Below are 18979 nucleotides of genomic sequence, written 5' to 3' on the forward strand. Positions count from 1 at the left end.
TGGCCTTGTTTAAAAGCGATGAATATATCATTTTCTATTGGGGGTTCTATTTTATGACATGGTTTGCTGGGAATCTAGAACCTTCTACCTGCAGGGTGGATGGGTGACTCGCAGAAACCAGGTACTACTACTGGTATAGGCCGTGGAAGTGACCGACGAGCATAATAGCTTGAGTAGGACATGGTCGAGTGTAGCAACAGTGCTTGATTAAGCTAAATAATATACTACAAAGTTCATTCTGCATTAGATCAGAATACTAAAGAAACGTCGCAAGTTGAATTACGACCTTTTCCTAGGCGTGAGGAAAGCAATATTAGCATCGAGCATTTGAATTTTGTCGGCGAGTCACAACACTACGGACGAACAGCTAGTGACACCATGTTCATCTGCCAGCGTTATAGGCAGTGCTGGTCGTGCCTGGAATGAAGTTGACCCTGTTGCCGAATTACCCTCAAGTTCCCCACACTCAACGTTCAAGCGTTCCTTTCCAACGGATTTTCCAGCTTGATCAAGCAACAAGCCTCTATTGCACCTCATAGTCAGGGTGTTGTTCTTCTCACAACTATAGGAACCTCCTTCCTCGTGACCACTCCTGCATGATAGATATACTTCTCCTCGTCCGCAATAATGCTCTCCGGAGAAAACTCATATTCCTCCAACAACGCCTTCACCATGATGCAAATCGCCTCCTGCGTGAACCACCTGCCTGGACAAGCATGCGGACCCTTAAGTCCCCATGTGATGAACCGCGTGCTTCCGATGTCCGGATCGTGTTCCACAAATCTTTCTGCCTGATAATTCTCTGCGTCGGCGCCGTAGTTCACGGGCAGCCGGTGCGAGTAAAACGAGCTCAGCGTCGCGACCTGTTTGGGCGGGAGATGCACGCTTGGGTCGGAAGCGAGGGCGATGGGGTGCGAGGAGGCGATGATGCGTGCGGGGCCGGTAGCGGGACCACAGAGCCTGATCGACTCAAACATACCGCTGCGGAGGAAGGACCAGGGGTACCTTTCGTGGCGTCGAGGCCGAACGTGTCGAGGTTGGCGACGCTGGCTCCGGAAAGAGAGGAAGCGACTTTGATGGCTAGGCCGGGGACGTTAATGATGTCGAGGAGGGTGGAAGTCACGCTGATTTGGAGGTTGCGGAGGCCGATCCAGACAATGATTGCTATGACGTCTGTTCGAGAAGTAAATAGTTAGCGTACTACTGTGTGCGTATTACCAAGTTGAGATGCCATCCACGACGTGGGTTGGTATTCACCCGAGGCTCTCGTATCATCGTCGATCACCTTTAGGATGAAAGGCATGAAGTCCATCAAGCCGTCTTGTCCATGTGTTGGAGCTGGTCGCCGCTTCTTAATAATCGGAATGAGAATGTCGCGGAATTTGTCGTAGCTCTGGCTGATTGGGATATTGGCGATGAAGTTAAGGAAGGACGGTAGCATGGATGCTAAACCCATCGTCTTGTCAACGTCCACGTTAAACTTCAAGAACATGTCGATCAACTCGGGGTGCGTGTAGGCGTCGGCTCCAACCATGCACCGGGCGCTGACACTCGTGATGTAGTGGTCCATGTAGTCGCTTAAATTCTCATAAGCTTTAGATGCAGAGCCAGCTGGTACAAGTGGATTCTTTTCCAAAAAGTATTTGGATGCTGCCTCAAGAGTGTTGCCAAGGTTTTGGACGGTTTCGCGATCGCTTAGGTGTGTTCGTATGAGATTTATATGCTTTTGAACGAGTTACTTCTGGCTCAGAAACTTTGGTGAGCGTTTAAGAGTAATCGTATACTTACAATATTCGATGCGAAATTTTGCTTGCGGAGGATAATTGGCACATTGATGGCTTCAAAGAATTTTCTGAGACTGAACTTGAGTTCATATGGATTATCGTCGAGCATCATCTCGAGATCCTCTGGCTGAGACAGAACATAGTGGGTCAGAGAAGCGAGGGGAATGCCAAAAGCCTTCGAGCGACTCGACCCGTACTTTTGGAATCCCTCAAGGAGGAGTTTCTTCGAATCATTTTTGAAGTCAACTGCTCTCCCGAAAATAGGCCGTCCTTGAAGAACAGGGGGATAACTTGGGTCTCTTTTCTTGGTCTTCTTGAACACGATCGAGCCCGCGGCTAAAGCCACGAAGGCCATAAGTAACTGCACCCAATGCTGTCGGATCAAGGTTAGGGTTACTTCGACACCAGTGGAGGCCAGCACTTTGTAGTCGACGCCCTGTGATGGTAAGGTGCACAACATTGGATTTGTAATTGGATCCATGGGGAAAAGGGGGTTGCGTTGCAGACATTTGACCTCGCTATTCTCTGTCACGATCCTCCACAGCAAATTTTGTCCATGTGCTTGGAAGTCCAGCTCTGTCATCCAGAATGTGTCATAGAATCGGAAATTTGGGAACTCCTTTTTCGGCATTGGTCTCCAAAGAAGCTTTTCCAGTGCGTTGCTTGGATGACAGTCCCAAGGTTTGTCAACAAGCCAACATCGCATGGCTGATGCTAATCAGACTGAAGAGACTGATTATTAGGGACGAGGTCGGTATCGTCGAGTGCGGAAACAGCGACTCATCTAGCTGACAACCAACAACGAGGTCGACATCATCCGGAGCCCGATACAATCTTTTGAGCTCTGAAACCACGTGCGGATCAGATGAGAAATCTTCGAATCTCTTCCGGATCGGGACGATGGCTTTGGGTCCTAGAAAGATAGTTTAGCGTGAGTTCGGCCGATCAAGAAAGCACAGAAACACCAACTTTGCTTATTATAAGCACGGAAATAATTGTTGAACGTTGGCAGTCCTTGCTCCCTTTCGTGCACGATTGACCACGTAACAATATCGAAAGGTGAACCTCTGTACTTCCCGGCTGATCTAAAAGACTCATCCACACCACTTTTGAAGTTCGGGATAAACGTGGATGCAACACCTCGGAGGATATTCTCCAAACCGGCATCGATGAATCCGGTGGCGTTGAAGCCGGTATCGAATAGCGGTTGATCCCAGAGAGTCTTATTGAGGGCATCCTTGATCGGAAAGCTCTTGATGATGAACTCATGGAACCGATATACCACAGCCATTTCAGCGCTCACAACCGTTGGTTTGCCGCCTTTAGTAGCGATTGGCCAGGGATAAGTATTTGCTGGGTTTATTTGGAGCCAATTCTTGCCAGACATCTCGCGATACAACGGAAAACCTGGATATGTCAACATCAGGGTTGACAAAGTAGGTTTGGCCAACTTACCGTCGTCCATCGGCCATGGCATGTCTTTGAAGTATGACATTTGGTAAGCATTCCCAATCAGCGACATTTTAGCCGAGAGAAGTACTCGAACGGTCTGGTACAACTCTTCATCGTCGTATTCCGGGTGCTGCTCGGCTAGTATGTCACAGAGGCGGTTGTGTTCTCTTAGGAAAAGGGTATGGACGGCCATCATCACCCAATCTTCATTTGTCCGTGGATCGCCGCCTGCAAACAAGGTCGTCACGTCAGTTCCTGGTCGAGCCCTTGTAGGGACACCGATGGTGTTGAATGGCAAATATGACGCCTTTTGTCTGGTTCCACGAGTCTCAAGCTCCTGGGTCAGCAATTTGCCCTTGCTGAAAGAGCGCAAGGCAAGCGCAACCTCTCGAGTGCTGCCATAGAGCGCGGAGACGTCTAACCAAGTAGTCGCTCTGTTAATGTTTTCGCGAGGATTCTTGAGCGATGTACCTGTTCCCGAGAGCGGCTCGGTCCTCCAGATCCTGAGAGTTGTGTTTGGATAGAAAACATCTTCGTCATCCGGCATTGGAACATCAATGAATTCCGTGCTAGAGTCCTGAGACCAAGTAACGTCGTGCATTATGAACTCCACCAAACCAAGCAGCAGTGGAGTGTGCTCATAATAGAGCGTCTTCTTCCGGCGAAAGAAGGCGTTGCTCACGGCTCGTGGGTTGGGGCCCTTCGGCTTTGAGATGCCATCGGCGTAGTAATACTGCCCGTAGTCCCGAGATTTGGCCGTGCCATACTCGCCTTCACTCACTTCGCCTTCCTTGAGCCAATTACACGAGCCATCATAGGTGCGATACCACCTACGTATCAATGAGTTTAGTATTAGTCATTGGTCTGCAAATAATTCCAGGGTTGACCAACGAAAATCTTACCATTTAGATGTATCAGATGTGCACCTTGGATCTACGGGATATGGCAAGTGCTAGAACAAGGTAGTCGCTCGCCCTTGAGGCCAAGGACGTGGGATATGCGGAGGTGGAATAGAGACATTGCTAATGTGCTTTGGTTTTTTCAGGCTGTTCAGGATATCATCGAATGTTGCATGATGCGGTATCGAACCGTTGATGAATAGATCTTGGAACTGCTCGGTTTGATTGCTTTCCACGATGCCATGGAACCACTGGCCGAAAAGATTGTGCGGTTCTTCTTGGAATTCTGGACGAGACTTCTCAGGAACGAAATGGCCTTTCATCGACCGAATACCATGATAGCGATTATACGGCCATTGTTCAGATGAACATAGCACGGAAAGTAACAGCAATATTATATATTCGCAAAAAAGATACATTTTCAAGGTTGTTTGGCAAAATTAACAGAGAAGAACAGTGCTATTAGGCCCGGCTGTTAGTGAAACCAAACAGTTTAAAGCCACTATACGTACCCTGAGAAAAGAATAAGAGCAGTCATTTATATTCACAAGTGAAGGACCTTGGTGGAGCAGGGTATGTCGCCTGACACACAAATCGTCATAGAAATTCAGGTTGGGTTGTCTTGTACCCCAAGTCTGACATGTGAGTTTTGTAGGTAAATTCAATTAGGTTAGCATTACATATTTGGGTCTTATACTATAATGACAATTTTTATTATTGTGTCCGTTGTGTCATTATTTAATAATAGATTTGGATATTGAATCCTTATGACCTAGAACCCGCAATAATAATCGTGTAATATTGTAGCAACTATTTAGAATTAGACCATATAGGTGAAGCAGGAATGATCTAGCCTACTCGGAAATAATCGTAATACCATACGAACCTATTATCGATCATGATTGCCTTTTTGCTTTTACCTTGGCATAATGCTAGGATAATTAACCAGTGGTGGCAAGAAACAACGACCCACGGAACAAGCGAGTCAGGACAGAAAGAACAACGATCTCTTGCTGAATCCGGCCGCGGTCAGAGGCTAGTCGAAGCTTATTCTAGCCAAAAGTACGAGCTGACTGTTGAAGAATAGCCGTGATAATCAGTCAATCTGGCAAATGCAAGTTTAAAACAGCTTCTTCGGCAGTCTGCAGTGCGTTTGGAGGCCATTTTGGCATAAACTACTGGTCAACTTGCTTCGTAGAAATGGTAGTCCCAATATTTACTGCGAATTTAACCATAGATAACCGAGAGTGACAAATGCGGAAGTACAATCTTCACCCCAGCAAACGGGCTGATTGAACAATCCGCCTGGATCGATGCGCCTGCTACCCGTAGGCTACGAAACCGAGCCTCTTCGAAATAAACTATGTGGGAAGACTCGTCGCTACTCTCGCAAGACCGGTTTTCCTGCTGAAACCATGTTCAGAGTTGCTTTTTTCTTGAGTCATTCTTCTTCTAGAGCTAAAGTATGTTTATTCCGTGTAGCAAATATTTCTTTCTATTATAGTGGTCGTCGTAAATCCATGAAGCAGACAGGCAGCAATGAATCCGGAATACGATGCCTCTAAAGAGCGATTCCAGCATTTTTTATGGATATAGTCTTGACGTGGACACACTCTTGTACCCAAAAGCAGGATATGTGATTTCCGCGCGGAGGCAAAGCTCGGTAATGTTCTGGGCCCATCTGAGTGTACTACCCTCAATAATCTGCACCGCATGCGGACTTAAGTTTTAAGATGACAAAAAGATACCGTACGAGGAAAACACTTCTGGACCACTTCTTAGAAGGGACGGAAGATAATTGGATTGATCTCTTACTGAACATGTCTTTCTGACAATATTTTTGTCTACCTATTTGTGCAGGTCCTGAAGATTATTCTTTCATTGGACTCCAAATCCATTCTTTACAGGACTGCGTTCACTTGCCCTATAAATCTATCTCGACATTATGAATGTTCGATTCGCCCCCTTAGCCTGAATGCTTTTCATCTGGAGGGACCTTTTTCAGCGAACCGAATTTGGAAGCACATGGACGCCTGCGCCAACTTGTTTACAGCCAATAATGAGGCCAATTGGAGTGTGAGTTGGTGGTAGCCTGGACGAGGCTCTAAATTCGTCTTCAGGAAGTGCTACGCTCTAGATATCCATACACACGAATATGTAAAGAAAAGTATAGAGGATGAAAATGAGTGACCAAAAATGATAGCCTCCCTAAGAGCAGAACGGAGATCCTAACCTCGTGTGTTCATCTTCTTCCTTGTTCTCTCCCTTCGTCTCGTTAAGTGTCCTCCTTCTTGCTTCTTGCTTTTCCTTTTCCTGCAGAAATCCCTAAGACAAACCATACAAGGCCGCAAGACGAAAATGAAGTCCCTAGGCCACTGACTCCCCCACTACAACATATATATAGTCGCAAAGCCTTGACCTGAATCAATCCTCATTCTCACGGGTGAGGGAGGCACTGATCACTCATTTCACGAACAATCCCCAAGACGAAGTTCCTACAGATCTGAGTGTTAGCACGTCTTAGTCCTCCATTCTCACGCCAGAAATGCGTGCCATAATGTTCCTGAAACCTCAGGTGAGTATTTGCTGAATGGAGACGTAAAGCAAATATGTTGGTAACAATTCAGAATCCCATCGCGTGAACTGGTATCTGCCTCACAGAATCTAATCAAAGTAACGGAAGATTAGGATTAAACTTTCCTGTTGCGCACTTTGACCTACACATGTGTGAATCCCTTAGTTTTCGGGGGGTTCATAGTGTCATTCTTTTCGTTTCCGAGACCAAAGAGGGACGTCCCAGATCCACCACTTGCGGCTCCGCTGGGCACGGCGATACTAGTACCAAATAAAATACCTCTACCGGGTGGTGATGGTGTAGCTCCAAACTTGGGTTGCGATGGAGATGGAGAGAGGCTTTGGCTAAACAAACTCGAGCCACCAGATGTCACATTGTTGGATCCAAATCCCTTGGGTGTTGCCCCGCCCTGCCCCGCGGGGGCCGCAAAAAGTGAACTGGGTGAATGCTTGGTGGGTTGCGAACTGGAAGTTGGAGCTGCAGACCGGACTGCTTTGGGTTGAACGTTAGAGACTTCCACAACTCTAGAATCTTGTCTTGGGATAGCCACTGACAGAGAGTAATTGGGGCCGTCCCAACGCTCGAGGGAGGACCGCTCGGAGAACTCTGAGCAACCTGGGTCTTCTGGATTGTCACAGGAGGTGGGTTATGGGCGGTGTTCGTTGCGGGTGCCTGTGGCGCGTCTTGTGAACTATAAGCAAAGTTCTGGCAAGGAGTATATCTAGCCTCATCGGTCTCCTGACACTAAGATGAAGAATGAAGAATCAGCATATCTTTCCATCCAGTCAACTACCCCATGAGGTTAAAATTGAACGGCGACATTACTTACCACATTCCCACACCTTCCACAGTTCTTGTTATCGGTCATCGTATCTACGCAGACGCCAGCACAGCCTGTCTGTCCACTTGGGCGTTGACAGGTGAAGCTAACACACAAGTGCCCGCTAGGACACTACATTCCTAAAGATTTAGCAATTATAACCCACATTGTTCAGCTTAACATTTTGGGGGAATACGCACCACGGTGCCGCACCCTCCGCAGATGTCCCATGTCGGTGTTCTCATTTACACAGGCTCCAGAACAGACATTCTCTCCCGTCGGGCATTGACAAGTCCCGCTACTACACAATGCTCCTGTAGCACACTGCAGCATAGAGAACATTACATTAGCTGTGGTACTTATTATTCAGATTCGTACTCAGGGAGAACGTACCACATTCCCACATATCCCGCAATTATTCACATCGCTATCAACACACTGCCCATTACACAGTATTCTTGTTCCAGGGTGCTTCGCTGCAGGATCGCAATCTAGCATGGTCACTGTTCGTGAGCGGCGAGAGAGGTACAAGATGATCCGGGACTAGTAGGGAAGTTGGCGGCACACCAGTGTGCACACTGTCCAAAGGTATTTTCTTCATCCAGCAATCGCATAGTTTAGAACGCTGGGGAACACTCCTCAACTAAATTATAGTTTTACAGACCCACTTTCATCTCGCGAGAACAACTCCTAACAGCGGGAGAGATAGTTGCCAATGGATGATTGCCAATCAGGGTACCTCAGTGTCAAAAAAGCGTTTTGTCGACCTGGCCAGATTTGAGACATGTACAGAGTCGGTGTCAAGCTTTGACGTCAGCCCTATGACCTAGGTTCATAAGTTCGTCAAAATAGAAAGAGAGGTTCCCCCGGAGCGAGTATAGGTTCAAGAATCCGGGTCGTACAACTTGATGGATCAGAGTGAGCGAAATTTGGCTGGGCCAATTTGGGATTAATTTGACCTTCTCGATTTCAGCCTCACCAACACTTCTTCGGCAGTTTTATCCATGCTTTGCTTCTGATCTGCAAATGGTCTGGTAAAACCCTTTGATGATCCTCGACGTCATGGTCTTCTCTCGTCACGCGTGACCATTGTCCTCATACGTCTGATATTTAATAGAAGGCTGCAGAAGCTAGGTAAATGGGTTACTCTTTTTCTACTGCCGCGTTTTGGGTTACTTAGTATTTTCACTCATGCTATTGATTGGAAGCTGTAATGTACCCTCATCTAGAAAGAATATACACGTAGAAAAGAATTCTCTTGCTCAGGCTGGGTGCAGAAGCTGTACAAATCTAATTCAATAAAAAAGGAGCTCGGTGCGTCCAAATAAACTCAATTACTCCGAACATTCTAAATGTGCATACTAGCAGACTTAGATCAAACTTCAGCTGTTGATTGCCATAGGTAAGAGATGTCAGACATATGTTATTATTGGGCGGGTTTGGAGTGGTCGATTAAGGGAGGCGATCTGATACCAAGAGGATAGACTCATTACCAAATAATGTGGGCTTGCATTAACGGTAGAAACAGCGGGCCAGTAGTCGACTCGGCATTGGGATAATGGAAACACAGGCCGATATGGGGATACAGTAGATATAGTTTGATACCTGATGGCAAGTCATGTTAGACGGTATACTTGATTGATGAAAGTGAATGGTAAGACGAAAGGTCTGGAAAGTACATGAATCATAAGGTGAATGCCACATAACTATAGCCAAAGATCTGGTTCTATGTACAAAAAGCATCGTAGTTGTAGACGGGAATTAGAAGAAGGAAGTGAAAGTTTGATCTCGTGGCTGATCGTTCAGTCCATCGGTAGGCTGTATGGACTATATGGCGGCCTATCCTTCTGGGTGTCGCTCATTTTCATCTGTTGAAGTATCAAGTAGTAAGTGTGCTTGGCTACGCCTACTGGTCCTATCCTTTCCCTTTCTAAAGTATGATTAGGATCATAATTTGAAAAAGTTACGGAACGGAAGCTAGAGGGTTGAAAGAGGTTAAGATATAGATGGTGCGCGAACAGATGGCAATTTCCTACGTCCCAGAGGTCGTAGAACTCTTTCTTCACTTCATACTTGTTGGTCACGCAGGCTAGTTAGTTATTAGTGGCATGATTGCTGCCTAATTAACTTATTAGTATCCTCTAACCTCTCGTTATATCTTAGCTTCATCAACAACCCTGCGGTCCTTGGGTTCTCTCTCTCCGTGGCATCTAATACTTAGCGAGCAGAATCAGTATACTCTGTATTCTCGTACACTTGAGGGCAGACGACAGGGGTGAGCTTGGGATAGGTGGATAAATATATAAGTCGAGCAAGGGGAAATGGCACTTTCGATCTAGAGCATTCTAGCGTTACGGTGTCTCTTTCCATCGCTTTTCAATGCTCTATTGATTACTCCGTACACGGATCGCTTTCGCTTAGCTTCTTAGCTTGTGATACCGCACGCTAACAAGTCATGTAGGCTCTACACTAAGCCCTACTCCCCACGGAAAACATCCTGTTCCTGCGCGTCTAAGATTTCGTGACGCGTCTAGAGTACAGTGGCAGTTCAAAGGTACACTAGAGATCTAGAAAAGGTCTAGCTAAATACGCTTTAATTTTCTTTCCTTTGAGAAGGATATTTCCGAATCTTGTTTGGAACGTCTTTCTAGATAGATCAGACGAAATTCCTCGGGTTATCTTTCAGAGCATGACTGATGAGATGATTTTGAATGTCTCCGTATGTAACCCCACTGTACTCCGTATAGTACAAGCCAAGACCTTTTCAGCTGACACCGATCATCCAAGTTTTCATCAATTTTACAACGCGCTCCTTATATCGATCATAAAATCCAGATATTGCGGTAGCACAACATCTAAGACCTCATTGTTCGAGGTAGTACGCCTCCAGCCCCCCGCTTCGCTGCCCCCCGCTTTCTCTGCCATGAACGGGGTAACATTCTTCGTTCCTTCCGATCCCAACTCGGCCCTAACAAGGTCAGCCAGAGCCAGTTTAGCTGTGGGCTGACACGACACTCGAAAAAAGATAGCTGTCGGCAGGAGCACAGCTAAGCTGACGCCGTTAATTTCCGGCCCCTGTACAGTACCTCGGATATTTTACGTCCGTTTTTGTCTGGCTTGTGAGCTCATAGGCTAGGGCGAACGAGGCTACTGCAAGATGCCAGGGAGGTTGGGCTGCCGGTCGGGTGGCTTGGATCTAACTAATGTAACTGTGTGGTGCGGGCGTACTCTAGGTGCATCGCAGATGCAGGTGCAGTGTACTTTTGCACTTGTGGCCCCAGGCCTGAGGCCCAAGGGTCTGCCAAGCTACAGCAACGGGACGGGCGGGTGAGATACATCCCCGATACGCTCCGACACTAATCTATTATTTACAAGTCTTACTCCGTACATGATACAGGATCGGGATCTAGATGCAGGTCCCATCGTGCAGGCGGCGTCGTGCATTGCATTGCAGTGCAGCTAGTTGAGTGTGTCAGCATTGGATTTTGCTGGGGGCTGAGATGGGGGTGTTCTTTCCTTTGTGGAGATTCTCGCAATTCGAGGGTGAATTTTGGTGGCGAGATAGGTGTGTGTATGAGAGGACACACGTGAATATTTTTATATTAGTATTGAATGTCTTTTCTTGAGTGGCATTGGACTGTCCACCGAGCTCATATCAGCTTCTGTGCGATGGATAATCGAGTTGGATGTCTCGCCTGCATGTTCCAAGTTGGAATTTAAATGTCTTGAGTTAGTGGACTTGTCCTCGGGTAAATACCGTACAAAAATTATTGTATCGAATGCATTACAATGGAGAGTATCTAGGTATTGAAGAATTGGTTTGCTCAAGTTTGCGCATTGTATTGTTTGTTCACTTCTGCGCTGCGTACGGGAGTATACATTCCCGCTTTCGAGCTGCCCGCTTCGTATGCTCCGCAATCTCGTGACCATGTCAACTCCCCTACCTCTCTGAAAGAAAAGATTTCAACTCAAGCCTCAAGACCTCTACTAAGACGTTTAGTTTTTATTGGATGTAGCGAAATAGAAAAGAACCAGAGAATCGTAGGGTATCCTGCCCTCTAGTGGACGATCCTTCCTTTATCCAGTACACACAACCGTATCCGGGAATTCCACAGAGCAGCACGAAGATCCCCATTGTCTAAATGTCTAACACTTTGATGAGTGCCTGAAGAAGATCTAACATTTATCGAACCAATAGGAAGATAATCGACGATAGAGATGCTCCTGACCCGAACGGAAAGAAGAACTTATGCCGTGTGACAGAAATATTTCCTTAGTACAAGAAAGATGGCCTTCCATCTCCTTGGAATGCGTCATTATTCCAGGGCTCAATGTGACGCTGGAGGCCCAATACCGCGAGATTGAGAGGTACAGCCAGGGGTGAGTCGACGCTGTACAGGCCTAATTGGTGGTGGGTAGTACATGCAACCCGGATCCAGCACTTAGCTAAGCTTCAGAGAGATCTTGGTGGTTTAACAGCCTTTTCATAAAGATGCAGAGTTTTGAGTATCCGGAGTCATGCTTTCTTTGATATTATGATAAAATGCGACGAAGCCTAACGTGATAGAATACGGCCAAACTTTATGCCACTTAAGCTTAACAGTGGCGGGTCTTGGCACCCTAGCATGGGTTCATTGGTAGTCGTTGATAATATTGCGACGTATATCTTCTAGACTACACTTCAATAATGCTAGATTATGGTCAATTTGTACTAGATAAGATCACACCATTTATTATTGTTCTGAATGAATCAGTTCATCATTCCATTGTATTTTCGCAGGAAGTTTCTCAAGGCATTTTCAATTCCTCGTCGCATACACACGACGTTTCATCGGCCTCCCGATTCAGCAGCGCCAATAGCCCTCTAAGTGATGACATCAGTCGTAGAAGCAACTCATAGTTGGCCTCGTTCATTGGCTTGAATAGTCAGGAATCGTCAACAGAGTGTACTTTCGTCATGCCCTGCGCAAACCTGCATCCATCACCAATGACACCTCACCTCTCAAGCTACGCAGTGGTTTCTTAGGATGACAAAAGGCCCTATTCCCCCCGATGGATTCAAGGAACAGTAACTTATATCAATTTTACGGGTCCATTTCCATTTTCACAGCTGTGCGTGTTTGCAGTTTCCATTGCCTGGTTCCTCCGTCAGCGCCAGTACTTGACTAAGTTTAGAGCCCAATATTTCTAAAGCCCACTGTCCTTGTTCTTCGTTCACACGATTACACATTTTTCTTTTCTCAACTCTTAGTAAGTAAGAATAAAAGTCATACTCCGTATTACTCATGAGGAGAGTAAGACTCAAAGGCTAACCTCCCTGAAGAACCCATTCACCCTCGTCATGTACCGATACGGAGTCATAATTGCTCTCTTGGCCGCAACTACCGTCCAAGCAACCCCTCTCAACCTTTTCTCTCGTTCCGAGAACGGCCTTGTCGGCGATAGTGGTATGACTGCCAGTGCACTTGGGGGCGACGGCACTAGTGGCGTGAAGATTGCGATACGCTCTGAGGATGACTTTATTACTGGCGATCTCGATCTTGATGTTTTTACCCCCGGAGATGGTAGGAAGTGGACTCAACTTCGTATACTGGTATCTCACCCTAATGGACCTGAAAATTTTGATATAGATGCCATCGAGGCCAGAAATCCTCAGGGACTTGATGAAGGTGATGACCCCAGGTCGCTGAGCGACGACGTGCGGAAAGACTTCGACAAGGGTGACGAGCAGCTCGCCAATCCCATAGATATCCATGGAATCCTTCCTGTCGATGCAAGCGGTGTTATCGTTGATATCTAAGGGCAAACCTTCAGCGAAGTACCATGTTCAATTATCGGGCAATTCAGGTATTTGACCTGCCCATTTTCAGGGTTAATGGGGAAATTGTTTGAATAATGGAATTGTAGTGTTACTTGATATATTTCTTCTTTTTGTCTTCATTCATTGAGATCTAGAATAATTGATTAGATGCTATTGCCTATAGTGTAAGACCGGCCAACAAAGAACAAGAACCGATAATAAATCTTCCCTAATGTTATTCTATCGAGTATTGTGAAATGGTGAGTTGTATCTACTTGAATCAGTAGAAACAATAACCCAAAGTTCACCTCTCCTGACCGATCCTTCAAACTTCCATATTGAACGTCTTAAAATCTTTCAAGTGTACCCCATGCACCCCATACTTGATGTCCCGATATGCTCAGGGGCCAGGGTGATCAGCCGACATCTCCATAGGGCATGACACGCTCCACAACCCACCGCACTATTGAATACCGTTGAAGATCACGGGACAAAGAAGAATCCACGATCTCCTGAAAATGGAGCAATAGCATAACTAAGCTATTACGCCCCTAACACCCGGATTTTCAACTAGTTCAGCGACAGTGGGGAAATCGTCACGCCCAGCGCCTGCCACACGCGTAGCGCGGCTCGATCTCGTGGTCAACTTACTTAAAAAAGCTCTTTTTCGACAGCATACATCTGGAGCTCTACCTCGTGGGATATCTAGCGCAAGTGATTCGCACTTAACTGCGCCCGGCTGAATGAGCCAGAAAAAAGCCAACACGAACCCCGCAAGGGGTGTTACAGTGCTTACATCGGTTATTCCTGACGTGCCGTGCCGTCTATACGGGATAATCCCTGCCTTTCGTCAGCCTTCTCTGAATCATCAATAAGTAGTCGACATTCGGGTGCTCGACAGGCATGGAACACGGAGTATGTACTAGCAGGTAGTCTGTTAGTTCAGGCCCCCACGGTGACTTATTACGCGTTCGGGAATAGGGGCATCGTGTAGGGGACTGGGGGTAGGGCGACTGTTTTGAGGGGGTGGTTTCAGAATCTCAGGTCGTTAAGTGTCAGATAAGTGTCAAGGAGCGTCGGCTTACCAAATTATCAGGATAGTTAAGTAACTAGTTACCTAATGAAGTCTGACTACAGCCTAACTAACTAGTTAACTATGCGTTGAACTGATCTGTAAGCCTAGACGAAAAGGCACCTTCCGACTTGTGGCCCAGAAGAGTCAAAACAATCTTTTGCTTTGTTGCTCTCCTGAAACATCATTTATTTTACAGTAGACTTGCCTAATCATAAAGAAAGATGTCCAATCCCCGAGATATAGACTGATGCTTGAGCACGACAGTCCCTCTCACCAGTTCACTCAAAAAAAAATCTACAATAGGACAAGCACCTATCAACAACCCCCAAAGCCTAGGCCACGTTCCGTTTAGCCAAGAGCCCGCAATGTCGATCCCCAGCCGCCCAAGATGAAGAACCACAAACCGGGGAAAATCAATAACATACAGTACACTTACAGCCGTAACAGCAGAGCGGAGCCTCTCTGGGAAAGGGGAAGGGGCAAAAGAGGGGGGGCAGCTTGCGCCCGACCAAACGTGTTCGTTCGAACCACGCCGTGGTCCTCGCGGCACTTGGAGGCGAGAACCGCGCTAGCTTGGGTTAGCTGCTGCGCAATTGCGGCACTCTGTAACAACCACGGGTCTTGGGCCGTGGGGATGCCGGGGATGGGTTTGGGAATGAGAGCGTTAAAACTACGGAGTGCTGAATTGGGAAATGGGGGTGAACCCCTCGACCCACCCTTTCTTGAGTTCGGGCTTTTGAAGAAAGAGTCGTACACAAGCCGACTGAGAGCGGAAGTAAAGTCTAGATTGGCTGGAGGCCTTGGACTTGTCTGCTCTGAACATCGAATGTCGACATCCTCCGTGTTTGACTGAGTACGGAGGATAGATGACGGAGGATTGAGGGCGGAGACGCGTTGGCCCTGTTGGGAGGGTCAATGCTGATGCATGACGCAGGAACTGAGAATGCAAATTGGGAGCTTGATTCATTGTAATGAATTGGATTCTGATGCGAGTCGTTAGCCAGAGACACGAACCTATACTCTGCCCGACGGTGAGTCCCCTAGCCCACTATGTCTGCTATCGGCCTAGGTGTCCTATCACGTTGCTGGAGGGTAGTCCATGATTCTACGAAATCAATTAGACGGGCGTTACACATGGTCCAGGCTCTTGCATTGGCCCCATTACTGGCAAAGGATCTGATGGAAGGACATGTATTTACCATTATCATCGATAATCACGATCGTCCTCTTCTGCCTCTTCCCGGCACCCAGACCCGAAGGAGGATCGTGGTGCGGTGCAGGGACCAACGGGGCTTGCCACAATTTAGGATTGGCTTGTGTTTGATGTCCAGGCGGACGATAGGCGACTAAGTTACATTGCACTCGGTCGGAGATACATCGCAAAGCAGACCGATGCGGAGAGCGGCAGTTATAGGAGTTATCGGCGTGGAAAGTTCAACCCAAATAAATATACTTACAGTACTAACAAACCCAAGAAGTTCAATTGGAGTGCTGAGAACGGCAATTGCCATACCCCAAAAGTAAACGACCTTATCTTTCCTGTCACCGATTTAACCTTAGCCAAGTTATGGACCTTCTCAAACGGTCGATTCCTGACAAAATTAGACCAGAGTCCAGAAGTCCAGATCAACCCGCAAACCCGACCGATCGGCGGTCGTATCAGTGACTATCAGGGTAACTGCATGCCGATCTGTTCGGGTCGTTCGTGCATCGCCGTGAGGATGGCCAGAGCAGGGTGTTTGAACTTCTGGCTGGCTGGAACCCGCAGGAGGAGGGGGATCGTCAGGAGTCCACTTGGAGAGACGCCCGGTGGAGAGGGCCATCGGAGGGCGGCCGCGTGCTGGAATAAGAATAGTAGGGAATGAATTCGGGGGTGTATATGTTCAGGATGAAGAATTGAATCAAGAAGAGATTTATATTTTATCAGAAGAAGGGCTAGGAAGTACTCTGTCAAAATATATCGCGATAGACGCTATACGGAGTATGATTCCTGTGATTATTATTTCCTGCATCGCTGCTGACGGAGCTCTCAACCTCTTCCTCCTTTTAAGTTTCCGCCCAGTCGCGTCTGAGACGCTGGCGCCGTTCTTGACCTTTTCCGTCGGGCTTCTCCCTTGTTTCGAACACTGTTAGGCTGCCTTAACGCCCCACCGGGGCTTTTCCACGTTGGCCATGACGATATCCGTGGGAGTCCGTAGGAACGTACGAGCGTAGGGCTCGTGGGATATCCGAGATTATACGATTGACTCGAGTAGTATGTACTCCATAGACATGAACCTGTATGTATGATAGAAAGGGTGAGGATAAAATACGAGATCTAAATCTTGATACACGACGTATACATCCATACTCGATGGACGAGTTTGGTTTGGTCTGGTTGGATAGCGACTCTGGTTTGATTCAATACCGGGACGGGAGGAAGCTGCTCCTTTCCAAAGGAGTGGTTCTGTAAGACGAGCTAAAACTACGTGCCCTGACTATTTGCACCAGACCCAAGGAACAGCTTCCATCGCTGACCAATTCGATGATTTGCCCTGAGAAACGGGAAGGAATAACCAACCAACTGAACTGCACTAAACAATACCAGGAACCAAAACCAACACACGACCAACCTTGAATACCCAACCCCGACCGGGACCACATTCAAGGCTATCCCCCCCCGGCATCTGGATCTAAGACAGCATCGCATGTCCGCTCCTGGTCCTGCTCATACTTCTCCATCCTTTTTATCGCGCAAACCTACGTTCTCTACCCCCCTGCGCGACCGGTGAGCTCCGGGGAATCCTCCTGCAGGGTAACCAGGATCTACGAATCCTGGAGAATTACCAATTCCCGGGGGCGTTGGGGACGAGAAGCAGCCGGTTGGTATACGAGTTTGAATCCCTGCTATGTCGGAGGGGGACGCAAGAATTAGATGATGGGCGTAACCCTTCAACCTTCCACTTAAACCTAGAAGCTAGAAGCGAGAACCTCGGGCCAAGGATATGAAAATAGAACATGGAACATGGGGAGTATGTGCGAAGGACTCCATGGAAGGAAGGACTAGAAATTGAGTCTACGTACTGCGAACTATAGACTGGAATATTGATTCCGGATTGATGAGGGTTACGGCACCCTCCGAGATCTGCGTGTGATTTTCCGATCGGCTGTGATCGCGTGTCCTAGGGAGAGGCCGGGGGGGGATCGTTTGGGAAGAGAGTTCATCGGAAGTCTCATCGCGAATGCGAATCTGGATCGAGTGTAATAGATGTGATGGATATACCGACGAGAGAATGACAGGTGAACTGCCGAGGAGCACATGTCGATACATAGTCTGGGGAAAGAGGCACTATTTTGCTTACTGTACGGAGCATGAACAAGGTAGTTACTATCGCTTACTTCCACATACCGTGGTAGTACATAGGGCACTGTGACAACTGATAACCGATCCAGCTTATGCAATCCAGGCTAAAAGGCACGAGCCACGACGGGGTCAAAGACTCAAAAGACGATAAATTGCCCAGGCTAATTACAATGCCATTGCTTCTTCGTACTCCGTAGATTTGCCAGATTGCCAGATTGCCAGATTAATTTTTTACCCCACCACCACCAGCTCTCCGGGACAGTGGACAGCGATGGCTCCTTTGGATCGGTGGCCGGCGCTGCCCAAGCCCTAACCTTCTCTGGGAAGACTCTAGTCCTGAAAAGGTGGGTGGTAGGCCCTCCGACGGTACCTAATTGGGATGGTCGTCATGGCGCGAGTTGCTTCCGTACAGTAAGTTACCGAAGGGACGGAGTGTAAAATAAAGTACGACTATGAGCTGCACCACTCCACGGATTCCGTAGCTTAGTGCTGCTTTGAAGCGGCGCTAATCCCTCTGGTCGCTATGGTACATTCACTAAATCACCTAGTTGGCCAGCTACTCCTTAGTACGGAGCTTACTGGGCTCTCCAGGAACAGTAAAAAACCGTTGCCAGCTCGTTTGCCGCCCCGGCCGAGGCTACGCTAGCGACGCGGGGGAAGACACCAGCACGTCAGCGGGCGAATGGCAGGGCTGCATGGCGCATTTTGAGAGATATTTAGAGGGAATGAGTGTACTGCACTGCGGGCTGAGGGTAGGGTGGGATTGTGATTCGAAGGATTCTATGGCAATAAATGAACTGCATGAAGCCGAAGGGGAAAAAGATCCAAAGCCCAAAGCCCCATGCGCATTCCATCACAAGGAAGAACATGTACGGAGCAGTAGTGTCGTAGTGACGGAGCAAGGGAATAGATTGAGGATGTTAGGGGAGCAACCTCGGATGGCGTTGTCGCGTCGAGGTTTCGGTCGAGGGGGATCCCGCACAGTAGAGTAGATATCCAAAGATGGGACATGCAGGCACGACCTGCATTTCCAGCATGCATATAATCATAGTTACACACAATATATACACATATATACGGAGTACAGAGGTATGTAAATATATACTTTGTTTCCTGGTTATTCTCAGGAGGTTGCGTGTGTTCCAGTTCCAGTTGAAGAAGAAGAAAAGAAAACAAAAACCATAGAAGCAGGAAAGAAGATCGTCATTAGAAAGAGCAAAAAAAAAGAAGA

The 18979-nt window shown here is 47.5% G+C and overlaps 4 protein-coding genes across 4 annotated transcripts; 1 reads left to right on the top strand and 3 right to left on the bottom strand.

Moving 5' to 3' along the window:
- Positions 1-539: 539 nt before the first annotated feature.
- Positions 540-2415, bottom strand: N7458_007439 (Peroxidase; the record flags this gene model as incomplete). Its single annotated transcript, XM_056910821.1, has 4 exons — positions 540-863; positions 980-1173; positions 1258-1627; positions 1789-2415. 4 exons carry the CDS (start codon positions 2413-2415, stop codon positions 540-542), a joined length of 1515 nt encoding a protein of 504 aa, XP_056763647.1.
- Positions 2359-4458, bottom strand: N7458_007440 (uncharacterized protein; the record flags this gene model as incomplete). Its single annotated transcript, XM_056910822.1, has 6 exons — positions 2359-2360; positions 2578-2697; positions 2754-3191; positions 3240-4066; positions 4139-4169; positions 4227-4458. Coding segments are annotated over 6 exons (1650 nt in total).
- Positions 4459-7079: 2621 nt separating this feature from the next.
- Positions 7080-7578, bottom strand: N7458_007441 (uncharacterized protein; the record flags this gene model as incomplete). Its single annotated transcript, XM_056910823.1, has 2 exons — positions 7080-7454; positions 7540-7578. The coding sequence occupies 2 exons, from the start codon at positions 7576-7578 to the stop codon at positions 7080-7082; spliced, it is 414 nt and encodes a 137-aa protein (XP_056763649.1).
- A 5293-nt stretch (positions 7579-12871) lies between these two features.
- On the top strand, positions 12872-13330 carry N7458_007442 (uncharacterized protein; the record flags this gene model as incomplete). Its single annotated transcript, XM_056910824.1, has 1 exon — positions 12872-13330. One exon carries the CDS (start codon positions 12872-12874, stop codon positions 13328-13330), a length of 459 nt encoding a protein of 152 aa, XP_056763650.1.
- Between the last annotated feature and the right edge of the window lie 5649 nt (positions 13331-18979).

The sequence above is a fragment of the Penicillium daleae genome (genome assembly GCF_028827525.1).
Source record: "Penicillium daleae strain IBT 16125 chromosome Unknown utg000007l_segment0_segment0, whole genome shotgun sequence".
Lineage (NCBI taxonomy): Eukaryota > Fungi > Ascomycota > Eurotiomycetes > Eurotiales > Aspergillaceae > Penicillium > Penicillium daleae.